The following is a 16,006-nucleotide window of genomic DNA, read 5'->3' on the forward strand; positions in this document are numbered from 1 at the left end:
GTCATACAACATCAGACTGTCATACAACATCAGACTGTCATACAACAACAGAGTGTCTTCAGTCAGAGGCTTCTTCAGATCTGCTGTAGGACAAGAGATCCTTCCTGCCCACAGCCATCAGCATCTAGAACAACTCTTTAAGGAAACCAGGATGATGAGTTACAACAACATTTAATTTACCTCTGGGATTAATAAAGTATTTTTGAATTGAATTGAATTGAATTGACAGGTGCTGAAGTTTCAGACTTACAGAAATCACCTGATTGCCTCAAGAAGTTACTGGGTGTAGATTCTCTCTCCTCCAGGACAAAACCAGCAACTAGACTTACAGTTTATAGTTGAAGACGTTTATCAAGCTAAATCCACATGCACAATATTCTCACTATAGTCATCTCTTGAGTTTTAATGCTTCAGTATAAATTTAAGTGGCTTTACGATATCTTCTGTGTTTTAGGAGTGAGTACCTCACAGAGGTACCATCAGGAAAAATATTTTATCTTTGCCTTGACTCCACAGCAAGTTCGAGAAGTATGCATATCACGGTAAGTGTTTTTTAAAATATATTTCTCACCTGCTGAGCGTCACATAATCTTTCAGGAGTCGACTTAAGTGATTTCTGCTTGTCTTGAACATGGGTATTCAATTAAAACTCGCTGAACTCGCCAGTTACTAAAATTTCCTCCTAGTAAAAGTCAGAACGAAAGTCCAACTTTTGACTTTTATGGTCTTGCCTATCCGTATTCACATCTTCACTGTTAACAAACTGTACTTTACAGTAAACAACTAACTCTTTTACCATATTTAAAAGTAGTCCCAGGTGAATAAGTTTAGGGCCTTTATTTCAGATTTAAACAGAAATCTCAGAATAAAATACATATTAAATGTGCAAACAGAGCCAAATAAGCCTTTTTCTCTTACATAGAAGAGGTCCAAGCCTAAAGAATTGAAGACACACGTAAAGTAAAAAAGTTAACATCTTTAGTAAACAGAAAACAATAAAAAATGGCTCTTTTAGTATAAAAAAGTGTAAACAGAGCAAGTAGTTTGGAAGATACTAATATAAAATATTATAATAAAATATTCATTCACCCTTTATTTAAACGGGGTAATCCCATTGAGCCTCGGGGACTCATTTACAAGAGAGACCTGATTTTTTTAACAAAGAGTGATGACAACAATGGATAACAACGACAACAACAGACAGTCATAAAATAGACATACAAATATAAGTATGTTTTAAATTTTTTTTACAAATCAAAACAAAATAGCAACCAAAAGGACAATCAAGAGGAATAGTACCAAGAAACAGCAACATTATAAGGTGATTTAGAAAACTAAAAACAAGAACATGTCTGCATTGGTTTTTGCCAGTGTAACCCCACTTTTACTTTGGTTTGACTCCAGCGAAACGATGAACGTCACTCAAGAACTCAGCCTCAAGATCTTTATTTCTTTCAGCACATCACTGTTACAGAAAAACAAAGTGTGTTTGGTGGTGGTTTGATGTGCAGCTCCTGCCCCTTTCTCCAAACGTCACGCAGCAAAAGGCCCCGAGCTGCTAACAGCTTCCAACTTTTAACAATATGATCGTATAGTTTTAAGAACAAAAATATTTCCCATAAGAAAAAAAAAATGTACATCAAGTCCCATTATTTACAAATTAAAATGCAACTAAAAATGACAAATGGAACAAACATAAAACTCCCTCGTAGTAATACAAAAATCAACATTTCTTTCCAGAAAATGTAACCATACCTGCTACAGAAAAACACAAGTGTGGTTGTTGGTGGTTTGATGTGCAGCTCCTGCCCCTACACAGCAAAATAAGGATACATTTAAAATACAACTTATGCTACAATAGCCACAAGGTGTCGCTGCTAACGGCCACAGATCCTAACAGATTTAACTAATTTACTCCCAACAGATAAACTGCAACATTACAAACTACTTGTACAGGTTGTGACAAAACCATTTAATATAATTTAGTAACCAGTTTGAATCAAGAGAGGTTAATTTTTTACAGTTTAGTATTGAAAACAAATCACAGAGCTTTAATCCTATACCTACTCTCCAACCGTCACGCAGCAAAAGGGACAAGCTGCTGACGTCATGCACATACATTTACCACCACTAGGGGCGACAAAATTACACAAACAAAAGTTTTAAATACATGCAAATACGCTAAAACTCTTTTTTTTCCCCAAATAAAAACGATCAATAACAAGTAACAGAAAAACTTTCTTGCAAAAGAAGTAAAATACTTGTAAAAATAAAAGTTAATTTTGACAGAATTCAACAAACTATAACAACTCTGTTACATACACCCCCCCCTGAATTCGTGAAAATCACAAAACCACAGACAACTCTATGAAATGTTGGCTAGATCTCTTCACAATACTCGTGAAACACTAAGTGAATAACATACACACAAAACAATGTGCTTTGTCAAGCCAAAAAGGCTGTTCACTATGGAACCCAAGAGGACTATGCAGCGCTAAACATAGATCTCTCACTGATGACCTAAAAAGTGCCTGTTTACACCTCCCAAATTCACTTCAAATATAGATTGCCCATTCATAATGACGTCTTCTATCATCTTCGACAGCTTCTACCCTGAGGCTGTTAGACTCATAAATCTCTAACCAGAATAATCACTGTGAAAAACCACATCATGTTGCTGCTGATCTGTTTCATGTTGCTGCTGATCTGTTTCAATGTTGATGTGTTCATGCGTGCACATCCGCTCACACAGACTCATGTTCATGTTTGTGCTGATGTTCAATGTTTTTATGCTATTAGTGCTTAGTGTATATTTAGTTGATGTTTTTCTTAGTTCATATCTTAGATGTTATTACTGTTTTTCTTATACATTTTATTGTTGGATGTAACTGGGACCCTGTGTACATAATTTCGCTCCACCACATGTACCACATGAGGTGCGAATGACAATAAAGAATCTCTGACTCTGACTCTGACATGGCTCAGGCAGGAAACCAAATAAAAGGGTAGTACTAGTACAAGTCAACCTGCATTTATACAGGGAGTGCATAAGTCCATGTGCCAAACTCTGCACTTTGTTAATACCACACCCTTGAATTCATGGCTTCAATAAGTCTACAGACAGGCTTAATGATACGGCCAGCACGAGTTTTAATAGGCACAACACCTTCTGTATGACCTTCAGTTTCACAAACATCAGGTCCAAAAGTCACTGGAACCATTTCGTTGGACACTTCAGCCTCTGCACAAGAATCAGACAAAGCAACTTCAGGGAGGTCAGGTTCCTCATTATCATCACAGTCCATGTCAATCACACAGGATTCCACTGGTGGCATGGGCATAGTAGATCCATTCTTTCATGGGGATCTGAAAAATTCACTGAGTGTGAGTATTAGCAACCACTGAATGATCAGGATCTGCAAAAGTCTTTATGCAAAGTCTCTTGCGCCCATCCATATCTGAAGCACAAGAAGAGATCAGGGAGGCACATCCATCAGAGTCAGGCAGGACTAGTAGGAAGTTCACACATAGCATTAAGTTACGATGGACAACTTTTGACAGGTCAGAAATCGGGTCATGGACTTCAAATGTGTGGATTTGAGTATTACGCTTGACCACAGTGTAAACCACCTGCTCCATCGATCAGCTAACTTTCTGCGTCCCCTCTCGCCTTTGTTTGCTAAGAGAACTTGGTCGCCAACTTCAGTCTCTACTCCCTTAACTCTTCTGTTGTAATGGTCCGCTTGCCACCTCTGTTCAGCACTTGTTTGTGCCTCTGCCAACACCATAGCTTCTTGAAGGTCTTTCTTCAGCTCCTCAACATACCAGGGGAAAGACATTTCACTGTCTTCTCCCAGAGAAGACCTGAATAGAACATCTACAGGTAGATGGGGAACTCGTCCAAACATGAGGTAGAAAGGAGGAAACCCAGTAGTCTCATGAGATGTGCTGTTATACATGAATGTTAGGGTGTGTAACCTTTGAGGTCAAGCTTGCTTCGCCCTTAGGGACAAAGTCCTGATCATATTTCCCAATGTTCCGTTGAACCGTTCCGCTGATCCATTCCCCATAGGATGATAGGCTGTAGTGTGAGACTTTTTAACATCTGAAATTTGAAGCATTGCTGCTATTAATTCACTCTCAAAGTTGGCACCTTGGTCAGAGTGAATCCTCTGAGGGAATCCGTAATAACAGAAAAAGTTATCCCACAGCCTTCGAGCCACCTGTTTGGCTGTTTGATCAGGGCATGTAAAAGCATGAGCCAGCCAAGTAAAGTGATCTGTCATAACTAAAACATTGACAGGTCTGTTGCTAGAGTCTTCTGCGGTCCAAAAGTCTATGCACACTAATTCCATAGGAGCTGTGGTTTTGATGCTCTGTAATGGTGCACAGCCATCTGGCTATGGTGTTTTGCCCATCACACACCTGGCACAACACTTTACATAATCTCTTACGTCACGCTCCATGGAACTCCAATAGAACCTTTGTTTCACCAGTGACAAAGTCCTGTCCTGACCCTGGTGGCCTGCATCATCAATGGCATCCACATATAGCATGCTCCCTTAATGGCAGTGAAATCATGTATTGATACCTCCTTTTCTTAGTGTGTGGATCTTTAGAACCACGAAGGAGTATGCCATCCTTGAGCACCAGCTTCTCCCACTGCTTCAGAAGTCTCAAAGCACCTACAGACTCATTTGCCCTCTCCCTCCGAGATGGTCTGCGCTGGCGCTCAACATAAAAAAAACACCCTTGCCAGATCAGTATCATTTCTTTAGTAGTCTCTTAGATCCTGTTGTGACATGGAAGGTAAGACCATCTGACCACCCATGGCCATGACACTCTGGCTGTGATTGAACAGAGTTGTGGATCTAGTCCTCACAGCCACATCCCACTTTAAATGATAGTCTAACAGAGCAGACACTTCAGCTGCAGGAAGTGAGGTAACCTGGGGTATCACCACATCTGATCTGGCCACTTCACTTTTCTGTACAGTTCTTTGAGAATGTTGGCCAATGCTTGACCACTTAAAGACCTCCTGCACATTTTCTCCAGACAAACCCTCTGACTCCTTCAACAAATGATCATATGGCTCACTGATTAGTCATTCACCAATCTGTTTCAATACAAAAGGCTCTCTACTGAGGGCGTCAGCAACCACATTTTGAGGTCCTGGGACATATTTGATGTAAAACTCATAAGCAGTTACCCTTGCAACCCAATGCTGTTCACAAGCATCCAGCTTAGGCTTGGTAAGTATGTATGTAAGGGGGTTGTTGTCTGTCCATGCAGTGAAAATGTGCCCCTTCAACCAGTGACTAAATTTGTCACAAACTGCCCATTTAAGAGCCAGAAATTCTAACGGTGGTACACGTCTTTATGGGAGTCGGAAGAGTCTCTCATCCACCAGATGGATTTTGTGTACAAAGTCCCTCACTTCTCCGCAATCAAGCTTGTGTTTGGAAAAAATATCAGAATATTTCAGAACAAGTTCAAGTACATCCTTCTTACAGTGGTCAGACACTTCACATGAGTCAAAATTTAAGTCACCTAGACCATGATATTTCAGGGCTTCGGACATGTTGGATTGTTTTACATTTTTTTACAACAGCAACACCTTGATTGTATGATCTTGAACAAGAACTGTCGAGAGGCTGGAGCTCCTCCACGGCAAGACACGGGTACACATCTGATAGCTTGGCATTCCTCTTAATGGTGATCGGCTTATCTGTGGGGTTTTTGACTTTCATAGGGACACATCCTTCACCCCACAATGGGATCACCACCCTGCCAACCAGAATGTTTCTTGGCATAGATCGAGACTTTGTGGGTTCAACCACCACAGTACAGCCTGGGGGACCAGAGGATTATGCTGGGAGTTTTCCCCAGACCAAATGTTCATGTCCAGGCAGAAGTGTCACAGCTTGTTTCAGCCTTACTGTACCCACAACATCTGGATTATCCTCACCTGTCCATCGATGAATACCAGCCAGGATAGCAAGAAAATCATCACCTCCCTTGTTAGTGTCAGTTGCCTCAGAAATCAGATTCCAATAGACACTTGAATCCTTGAATTTGTGAATGAGATACTTATGACGTTGGTCCCTATAATCAGCTCATCCACCTGACCAGATGGTCCCTATAATCAGCTCATCCACCTGACCAGATACAACAAGTGTAGGTACAATCACTGTACACCCATAAACTTCGAGTTGTAGATCACATATCCTCTTCGGATGGACTCTATGACTGCCACATCCAACCAAGATGACATCCAAATCCTGCTGAATTCCACGGTCCAAAACACCAGCAGCAATGAGTCTCCTTTCTACATCCTCACTCATAGAACATGCCATAGATCCAGTATCCAACATGGCGGTAGCAGTCTCACATCCACCAATAACCACTGGTGTGTAAAACAAATTATCACTCCATTTAAACGCTGTGTTCTGAAGGATAACTGTTTGTTGACTAGGACTGCTTTCACAGATGGACTCAAATAAGGAATATAAATCAAAACTGAGGGAGTCATTAATATGGCCCACACTGCCCCCTACCAAATGTAGACATCTAGTTTCCCTGTGGCAAAGATGAGCAGTTGAGTGGGTTGCAGGGGAGGAGTCATTAGGGCACTTATTTCTCACATGGCCTGACTGGTGACACAAGAAACACAGGTGATGGCACTTACAGTGAGCAATAGTAGAATGGGAGTTGTCACTGCAGATGCTGCAAACTCCAGGGCTTGATTGTCTCCTCCTATGAAACGAGCAACTTGGTTCCACGGAGAGAGCCTGTTTATTGGTGGCAGATAAATTGCTCAGCACCTCGCCCAGCATCACAGTCATTTTGTCTATGCTACTCTGTAACGAAGCAAGTTCTCCACTTTGCTGTGGCTGACTCACACTCTGTTTTTGGCAAACTATACCAACCCCAGGTTCTGTTTGTTTATTTACATGTACATCATCGCTCACCATTGTAGCTGTGTGTTTAGCAAAGCATTCCATTGCAGAAGCACTATGTCCAGATTTTAGTTCTCTTTGGTACTCATCAGTTCTTTCCTAGACCTCCTTAGCAGTCCATCTGTCAGCTAGCTTGCTCTTGAACACAACAGGCAGAGAGGGGTCATTGCAATGCCTCACAAACATCATGGCTACTTCTTTATTGAGGTTATCCATGCCTTTGCCCTGACGCAGAAGGCACTCCTGTGCTACATCTGCTGCTTTATTTAAGCGTGCCCAGTTGCTCTCATGAAGTTTGGGAAGAGTACCATAGAAGTCAACAAGTGGCATGGATGAATATGGTAGGTCACTAACATGATGCCTCAGAATAGTAAAAATTGTCTCAGGTTGCTGCTCATCGCTAAGAGAGGGGTCACTTCATATTCCAATCTGCACAACATCCTTAGCCCGGCCCATAAGCCTACTCATAATCTCATCAGGCTGATCAGCTGTGTTGATGTTTTTCTTTTTGAGACACAGCAACATCAGGTCAATCCACTCATGGACAAAGCATTTGTCACTAGAGTCTCCTCAGAACACGGGATTCTCTGCAGCTAAACTTAAGAACCATGTCAAACTGTCAGATCCATCGAAGCTCTACCTAGAATGAGCACCACCCCATCTCTGTTCTGGGAGTTGGAGTTCTCCCTTTCTGATAACAACCTAGCAGTGACCGAGTCTCCTTTGTGTTTTCCAAGCTCAGTGATCAAAACACCCAGGTGCCCAAGTGCACTCTCTATTTCACTAGGCTGGCGTTGAATGGGGGTAGAAGTGTAAGGGGTTGAGATAAAATTGTGGCGAGCCGAAAAACTTGCCACACCTTCATCAGAGTATGCAGGAATTTCCCTACCATTTGCTGAAACCACCTGTCCTGGCAAGGGTGCTGTATTAGTGGCTGAAATCCACCCTCTACCAAAACCCAGTTTTGGACGTGTATCCATTGTTTTACATAATTTTGTGTAAATCAGTTTTCAAAAATACCTTGATACAAATCTATACAAAGTGCAAACAACCAACCACAACACGTTCAAAATAAGAGAATTGCTCTAGTTACAGTGGGAGAAAAAATAAGGTCAAATAGTGGGTGGCAAATAAAAAGAGGAAAAAGAAAAGAATCCACCCCCACACACACAGAACTTTGCTGATTCTAAATGGTTAAATGGCAACCCAAAAGCTACTGTAACTAGGGGTGCAGAAAAAAACGTTTTTTTCGATTAATCTAATTCTTAGTCCTGGCGATTCTGAATCGTTTCTAAGGTCCAAAACTCGATTTTAAAATGCATTTAAGTTTTATATTTTTTCCGCTCCTACTCCCCGTTCGGCCGCTGTAGAATTGAGCCGTGTAAGCCACCGTACAGCAAGCTAGTTAGCCAGCTCCCTTTATCTGTTTTGGAGCCTGCTAGCATGGAGGAGGGAGACAGCGCGATTCAACCCGCTGCTTCATCTTTAAAAATAATTTCAGATCCTGCAACGTTCCAGGGGAAGACGGAGCTTCACAAGAGCACAGTTGTTTACAAGAAGCGTAAAATAAAATTGCGGTACACTATTTTGGATATAAGACAAAATTCACGGAAGATGAAAGCGAAGCAGCCGACCAGCGAACTCTGCAACAAACTTCCAGGCTTCTCCCAAAGGCTGTGAAGAGTTCCCTCTCCATCTCCTGCTGTATCACAAAGAATTTACGATCAGACAGCTCAGTGGAAGGTGAGGGGTCCATGTTTATTTTTAATACGCTGGATTCAACGTACATTATTCCTTTATGTAGATTTTTTTTTTTTTTTTTTGCGATAAAGCAGCACCACAACTTCACCACTGTAGTGAACTAGGCCTCAGGTCAAATCTGGCCTTGAGGGGCCTTCCTGGAACAAGAACTGTATTTCATTGATTTGAGTCCAGAAACACAAATCAAGTCCATCCAGAAGACTTTTTAAGTGTCCTGCACTGATCAATTGAAAGAACACTCTCTTTTCTATTATCATTACTATTTTACAAATGTTTGATAATCAAAGTGTGCAGTTCAAACCATTTTTAGATGTTGCAGTGAACTAATCATTTTTAAATCAACTGTGAAACAGTAATAATGATTTTTAATCCTCATGCAAAGTAGAAATCATGTTAAGGTCTGTTACAGAGTAATTATGCATTTTCTGATTTTCTGTCTTTGAATGAGCAAGTGTAAGTTGGTCCAAGGTTGGAGTCAAACGCAAAACAAGTTGTTGGAACGAACTATCATGTTTTTAAATCCTCTCAGACGTAAATATAGAGGCTGGCACCTGTTTTCCCCCCAACTCGCCTAAATATTCCTCTCTCTGTCTCTAAAACATTTTCAATCTGTTCCAAAACACTTTCTGTTTTTCTGACTCCTAGTGACCTCTTACGTCACAAAAACACACCCCTGTCTGGTCGAATTGACCAATCAGGAACCTCCCAAATGAACCGGAAATAGAACTCTTTAAATGTCAGTACTTCCTAGTTCAAACCAGTTGAGTTGGGTGGAGAGTTTGCAGAGCTTCAGTCGCTTCAGGCTTCGGCTTCAGTCGTTTGCAGCTCCAGTGCTGGGAGAACAGAAGTTCAGGCATGATCCAAAGCTCTTCCGAGTATTGTGGGATTATGCAATCTTCCACATCTGAGTGGAACTTCTGACGGACTCCACTCATGTGAGTCCACCGAGAGGTGAACCTGTGTCGGACGGAATACCGTCACTACTTCGGACGATTCACAGCTGTTCCTACGGAGACGCTGAAAGGGTGCGTTAAATGGAACTCCGTACCAGTGGAATCACCTCCTCCAGGTAAAAGAGTTGATTTATACCACCTAAGTGTACCGGGGAAGAAGCTGGGAACTCACCGGAGAGTGCCGTTCTGATGCCGACACACCCACATTTCCCTCATCCATCCTTTCTCTCAACTTAAACTTCAATTTCCATCTTTAAAACCCTTCTATCTGCTAGAAATCATTCCAGATATTTTCAGAAATGTCTGTTGTGAAGTTTTCAACCATCGCCGTATGGTTAATCAAATTGTACAGCTTGCTAAATTAGCCATGTTGTTGTTGAAATCATTTTGCCAAATTAATGTAAATGTGTGATGTGTTTAAATCGTTTTTAAATAAATGACCCACTGTCGTTGGTGAGTCAAAGATAAACACGTTTCCGTCCACATTTAATTAAATTCAATGCACGTTATTATTCAGTCCAGAAAAATGAAAGAATCCGTTTAATTTATGAATATATCAGCAGCATATGTTCATCTACACCATGAAACAACAAATAGGAGAAGCTCTGATGCAGCTGCAGCTCAAAGGTAACCGTTTTTTCTCATATTAAACTAAAACTTATAGACAAGTTGTTCAACAAACTTAATGTAATTTGTCTTTTTAACAGGTTGAAGAGATGAGACACATCACCTGGAGTCAGTTCTAAATGATAGTTTATGGTTTATAAATTACAGTTCAGATGTTTTTGTGCAAACTTGCACAGGTTTTTAAATTTAGTTAAAGATTTACTAAATATGAATCAATATGGTTAAGACTGAAGTCTGTATATTTCATATTAGGTTAAGTTTTGAAAATATAACAAATGTTAGAGCAATATGGTTAAAACTAACTGGTCTGTATTTTATGTTGAGTTAAAGGTTAATATACTATGGTAGGCTGAAGTCTGTTTACTTTTATATTTATATATTTTGAATTATTTATCTGTGATGGACTGGAGACCTGTCCAGGTGTCCCCCGCCTCTCACACAGTGATGGCTGATGTGGGCACCAGTGACACCTGTGACTGGAAAAGGAAGAAGTGGATAAAGATGATGGATGGATGAATTATTTGTTCCTAGATTTGGATTTATTTTATTTTTTTTAGAAAAATTCAGGCAACTAAGCTAACCTAATACTGGTAATTTAAGTTACAGAATTTTATGCACTCCTATATTTTTTCCTATTTTTGGTATAACTATAAAATGAATAAAAAATATTTGATACAGTAAGGAACCTAAAATGATTTTTAAATAAATGTTCGATTTGTTTACATTGTTGTTTAATCTTTTCAGCTTGTCAGCTACATAATAGAAACTAAATTTATGACCATTTCAATAGAAAAATCGTTTCTGAATCGAAAATCGTTTTTGAATCGAAAATCGTTTCCGAATGAAAAATCAATTTTAAATCATATCGTGACACCAAAAATCAGAATTGAATCGGATCACCAGACACTGAGAGATTTGCACCCCTAACTGTAACTGCTATTTTAGTACAAAACAAAACAAAAAATCTTTTAAAAATCATCAGGCCTCCCACTATAAAACGTTTAAAGTGTCAAAAAGGCATAAAAATTTAGCCTTTTTTTCCATTTATTTTCTTAAGCCACAAACAGACAGAGACCAATGTTAGACAGTGACTTGATAAAGAAAAACCTCAGTCCAAATTTGGATTTCCAAAAAATACGTCCGCTGCCTTGAAGTTAGTTCGAGGTTAGGTCAGCAGAGGATCCTGTCTAGTAGATCCGGGTCACGGCACCATATGTAACCCCACTTCTACTTTGGTTTGACTCCAGCGAAAAGATGAACGTCACTCAGGAACTCAGCCTCAAGATCTTTATTTCTTTCAGCACATCACTGTTACAGAAAAACAAAAGTGTGGTTGTTGGTAGTTTGATGTGCAGCTCCTGCCCCTACCCAGCAAAATAAGGATACATTTAAAATACAACTTATGCTAGCATAGCCACAAGGTGTCGCTGCTAACGGCCACAAATCCTAACAGATTTAACTAATTTACTCCCAACAGATAAACTGCAACATTACAAACTACTTGCAGTGACAGGTTGTGACAAAAACGTTTTATATAATTTAGTAACCAGTTTGAATAAAGCGAGGTTAATTTTTTACAGTTTAGCATTTAAAACAAATCACAGAGCTTTAATCCTATACCTACTCTCCAACCGTCACGCAGCAAAAGGGACAAGCTGCTGACGTCATGCACATACATTTACCACCACCCACCACCAGGGGTGACAAAAGTACACAAACAAAAGTTTTAAATACATGTAAATAGGCTAAAACTGTTTTTTTTTCCCCAAATAAAAACGATCAATAACAAGTAACAGAAAAACTTTCTTGCAAAAGAAGTAAAATACTTGTAAAAATAAAAGTTAATTTTGACAGAATTCAACAAACTATAACAATCCTGTTACACCAGGAACTTAACAGTTTTAAAGCCACTTAGCTAGATAGTCCATCCATCCATCCATTATCTTTACCCGCTTATTCCATTTTGGGTCACGGGGGTCGCTGGTGCCCATGTCCAGCAATCACTGTGCGAGGGGCAGGGTACACCCTGGACGGGTCGCAAGTCCATCACAGGGCCACATAGAGACAAACGAGACAAACAACCATTCACTCTCTCACTCACACCTAGGGACAATTTAGAGTTATCAATCAGCCTAACATGCATGTTTTTGGTCTGTGGGAGGAAACCGGAGTACCCGGAGAAAACCCACGCATGCACGGAGAGAACATGCAAACTCCACCCAGAAGGCCCCTGGACCGAGGTTTGAACCAGGGACCTGCTCGCTGAGAGGCAGCAGCTCTACCAGTTGCGCCACTGTGCTGCCCTAGCTAGATAGTGATATTTAATAATAATAATCAATAATTATACATATTTGAACACACGTTTTGATTAACATATGAAAATAAACAAAATAACCTTTAATCAGTTTAGAACCAATTCAGAATTTTAGTTCATAATTCAAGTTCCAATAAGTTTCAGAGTTCAATGTTGTATGTGAAAACTGTTCCAAAATGTCCAAGTGGGAAAACTGTCCAAGGTAGGGTACTTCTTTGAATATGCATGAGATTCAGAATAAACGCCAACAAAGAAGTCGATTTCCTACCACTATGTGGTCAGTAGGTAGTGCGCCATCGATTCTAGAAGGTTGTTAATGAGGGTGACAAAAAAACCTGACCTAAAAGGTCAAAAATATAAATTAAGTACAAATTCAAATAAATTAAATTACTCAAAATCAGTTAGCTTTAAGGCTCACAATGAATCAAACATTCAATTCAAATAACAACAGTTGCGCAACAGGTTCAAACTATGTAGCTACAGGTATAATTTACCGTAATTCTCGGGCTACAGAACGCACCTGTCTCTAACTTGCACTTATTAAATATAAGATAAATCATAATTTTGTACATAAATAAGACGCTCCAGTTATTTAGCGGTGGGCATCCACCGTTCATCATCAGAATCTGTGCCCACAGACTGCTCCGGGATAATGTGCATGTGCAGCTTTCTTGTAGTACAAGAATCAACCAGCAGGTGGAGTTCCACAGATTATAGCTTGCTTTCAACACACACTCAGACTGCAAGATTGTCAGGAGTCACCATTAAGCTTTGCTGTCTGACTCATGGTTACAACCATTATACCTTCAAAATGAACACAATAATCTATCTAAGCATAGTCACTGCACAGAACAGTGCCAAACACCTACGTAACTGAAATGATTTTGAAATTATTTACCATTAAAACCCAGTCTTATCTAGGTCATGTGACCGGAAGTCAAATGGTACGGTAGAATGCAGTAAATATTCATTAAATTAGTACCATTGATTATTTTTTTTTTTTGTAAACACTTTTGTGAACAACGACTGTTTTCAAATGTACTTTCTAAATAAATTTGACGTGATTCTCCTCAGCCCTGCTCATGAGGAAGAACAGCCTCCTCCCTCCCTGATCTTTTTTTTCCCCTCCCGTTGTTTCCTCTGCTGTTTAATGCACAATTAAGCTTATGAAATACTGGTATTTAAGCATATTTACTGTAGACAGTAATATATTTTTTTAACTTTTATTTAAATATGTACTAGTCTTGAATGACAGCTTTAAAAATAAATTTGATGACTTGTCCTCCACTGTACTCTCATGGATGGAAAGGGGAGGGGGGAAGACTCCTTTCTCCGCTTCGTGTTCGGATGTGACTTTAAAATGAGATCCCGGTATTTTAAACGCAAATTTAACGCCGCAGAAAGCTGTCACACAGAAAGAATTAAAAAAAATAAATTAAAACATGTACCAGATATGACTGCTTTTGCATCTCCCATCCTGATCATCAACACATTGATGCAGCTACAAGCTGCATCTGTTTCCTCCATGACAGATGATCGACCGCTTTAAACATGAAAGTTTGTCATAAGAAATTCTCTGTGCATTTTCCATTATCACTGAACAAATGAACAGGTCTGTGCATGGCGTGCAAAATCCGGTAACAACACGGGGACTACCTGAAGAAATGAATTCACATCTATCTTGGGGGATGGTCATCAAAAGTATCTCATTGGTCATTCAGGTTAGACTTCTGGTCACATGATGACAGAGTGGGTGGAGTTATGGTTGGGTATTTGAAATCGTGAGCAAGTCGCTGTACATCTGATTATCTGAGGGCATTCTCTCTGTGTCACGGGGCTGCAACAATGAATCAATAAAATTGATAAAAATCGATTATTAAAAATGTTGGCAACGAATTTCATTATTGAATCGTTGTGTCGCGTGATTATGTGTCTCATGGCGCTGCGGAGCAGTTTTCACCTGCAGAGCATTGTCAATGCTGGCTGAATAAAGTAAACAAAAACAAAACTCTGCAGCGCGAGTTGAACAGAGCGAGGATGAAGCAGAGCAGAGAAGTGTTTTCAAAGGAAATTAAGTAAATTTTACAAATGACCGACGTAGAGAAAACTGTTCGATCCAAGTCCTCCAAAGTGTGGGAGCTCTTCACAAAGATAAAAACTGCGTAAAATGCAGCTTTGAAAAAGTGACGACACGGGAGAACCACGGTGAAACGTAAACTTGTCGGAGTCGTAATCTAACTTCACCGTGGTGTGGATGAAAGACTAACACATTCCAGCCTATTTGAGAGGAAAAATTTAAACCAGTCCAGGGCAGTGTCACAGAGACCGACCTCCACATGAAGACGGTCGAGGAGGATACCATGGTCCACAGTGTCGAAAGCTGCAGTGAGGTCAAGGAGAACAAGGAGGGAGGGAGAACTTTTGAGAATTTTTTCAGAAGAGGCCTAATGATGGCAGTTTTAAGAGGCAGTGGAACTTGACCAGATTGCAGTGACTTATTTATTATTTGTGTGATTAATGGGCTTATTGCAGAGTGATTGGATTTAATGAGAGATGAGGGGAAGGGATCCAGGGCGCAGGGATCCAGGGATAACGAAGAGTGATGACAGCAGTGGATAACAAACCGTTTTTAATTGTAAAACAAACAATAAAAAACTTTAATTTGTCTGAATCATTTTTGAATGTGTATTGTTGTTGTTGTTGTCAGTGTGTTATCATGTTGTGCTGTGGTCCAGTGTGTCCATGGACGATGTGTGTGAGGGTGGACATGTTTGGAGGTTGCTGTGTTGAAGCTCCATGGATCAGCCTCTCTGCAGCTCTCAGCTCCTTCACTGAGCTGCTCTTGTTCTTCACAGGTAGAAGGTGGGAGCTCTCCTCAAATCATCATCTCCAGCATCATCTTGTTCATGCCAGGCTTTTCATCCACTGACCACACACACCTGCAAACATCAGGGGACCAGTTTAACACATCTGGAAGGAAACCAGTGAGATTTCAATATGACCATGACCATCATGATGTTATGTGGGGGAGTGGTGGAGCAGAGGTTACAAGATGGGCCTGTGATGGTAAAGTCGCAGGCTCAACTCCCGGTACCATCAACATCAAAATGAGGTGGAAAAGGTGAAACACCCACACCTGCCTCCACCCTCATTGGCCCCACCCTGTTCCCCTGAGCAAGGCACTCAACCCCCACCACCTGCTCCTAAACAGGTCTCTCTTTAAAATGAGTTCTCGTGACTCAGTGAGTCGACCTGGATAAATAAAGATAAATGAAAAATAAAGTTTAAAATAGAAATACATCATGAGGCCCAGGTTGTGTGTGTGACGTGCACGTTCCTGAGGTTGTGTGTGTGTGACGTGCACGTTCCTGAGGTTGTGTGTGTGACGTGCA

At 40.4% G+C, this 16,006-nt stretch overlaps 1 protein-coding gene across 2 annotated transcripts in view; it reads left to right on the top strand.

The window, feature by feature from the left end:
- pias2 (protein inhibitor of activated STAT, 2) overlaps window positions 1-16,006 on the top strand; it is a 119,986-nt gene that overhangs the window by 34,049 nt on the left and 69,931 nt on the right. For both annotated transcript variants that reach the window (XM_037679952.1, XM_037679951.1), the window contains exon 3: window positions 455-542. In XM_037679952.1, the coding sequence (XP_037535880.1) occupies window positions 455-542 (88 nt within the window). The remainder of the gene's footprint in view (window positions 1-454; window positions 543-16,006) is intronic.

This window comes from Nematolebias whitei, chromosome 8 (assembly GCF_014905685.2).
Source record: "Nematolebias whitei isolate Nwh7 chromosome 8, NemWhi1, whole genome shotgun sequence".
In the NCBI taxonomy this organism is placed as follows: Eukaryota; Metazoa; Chordata; class Actinopteri; order Cyprinodontiformes; family Rivulidae; genus Nematolebias; species Nematolebias whitei.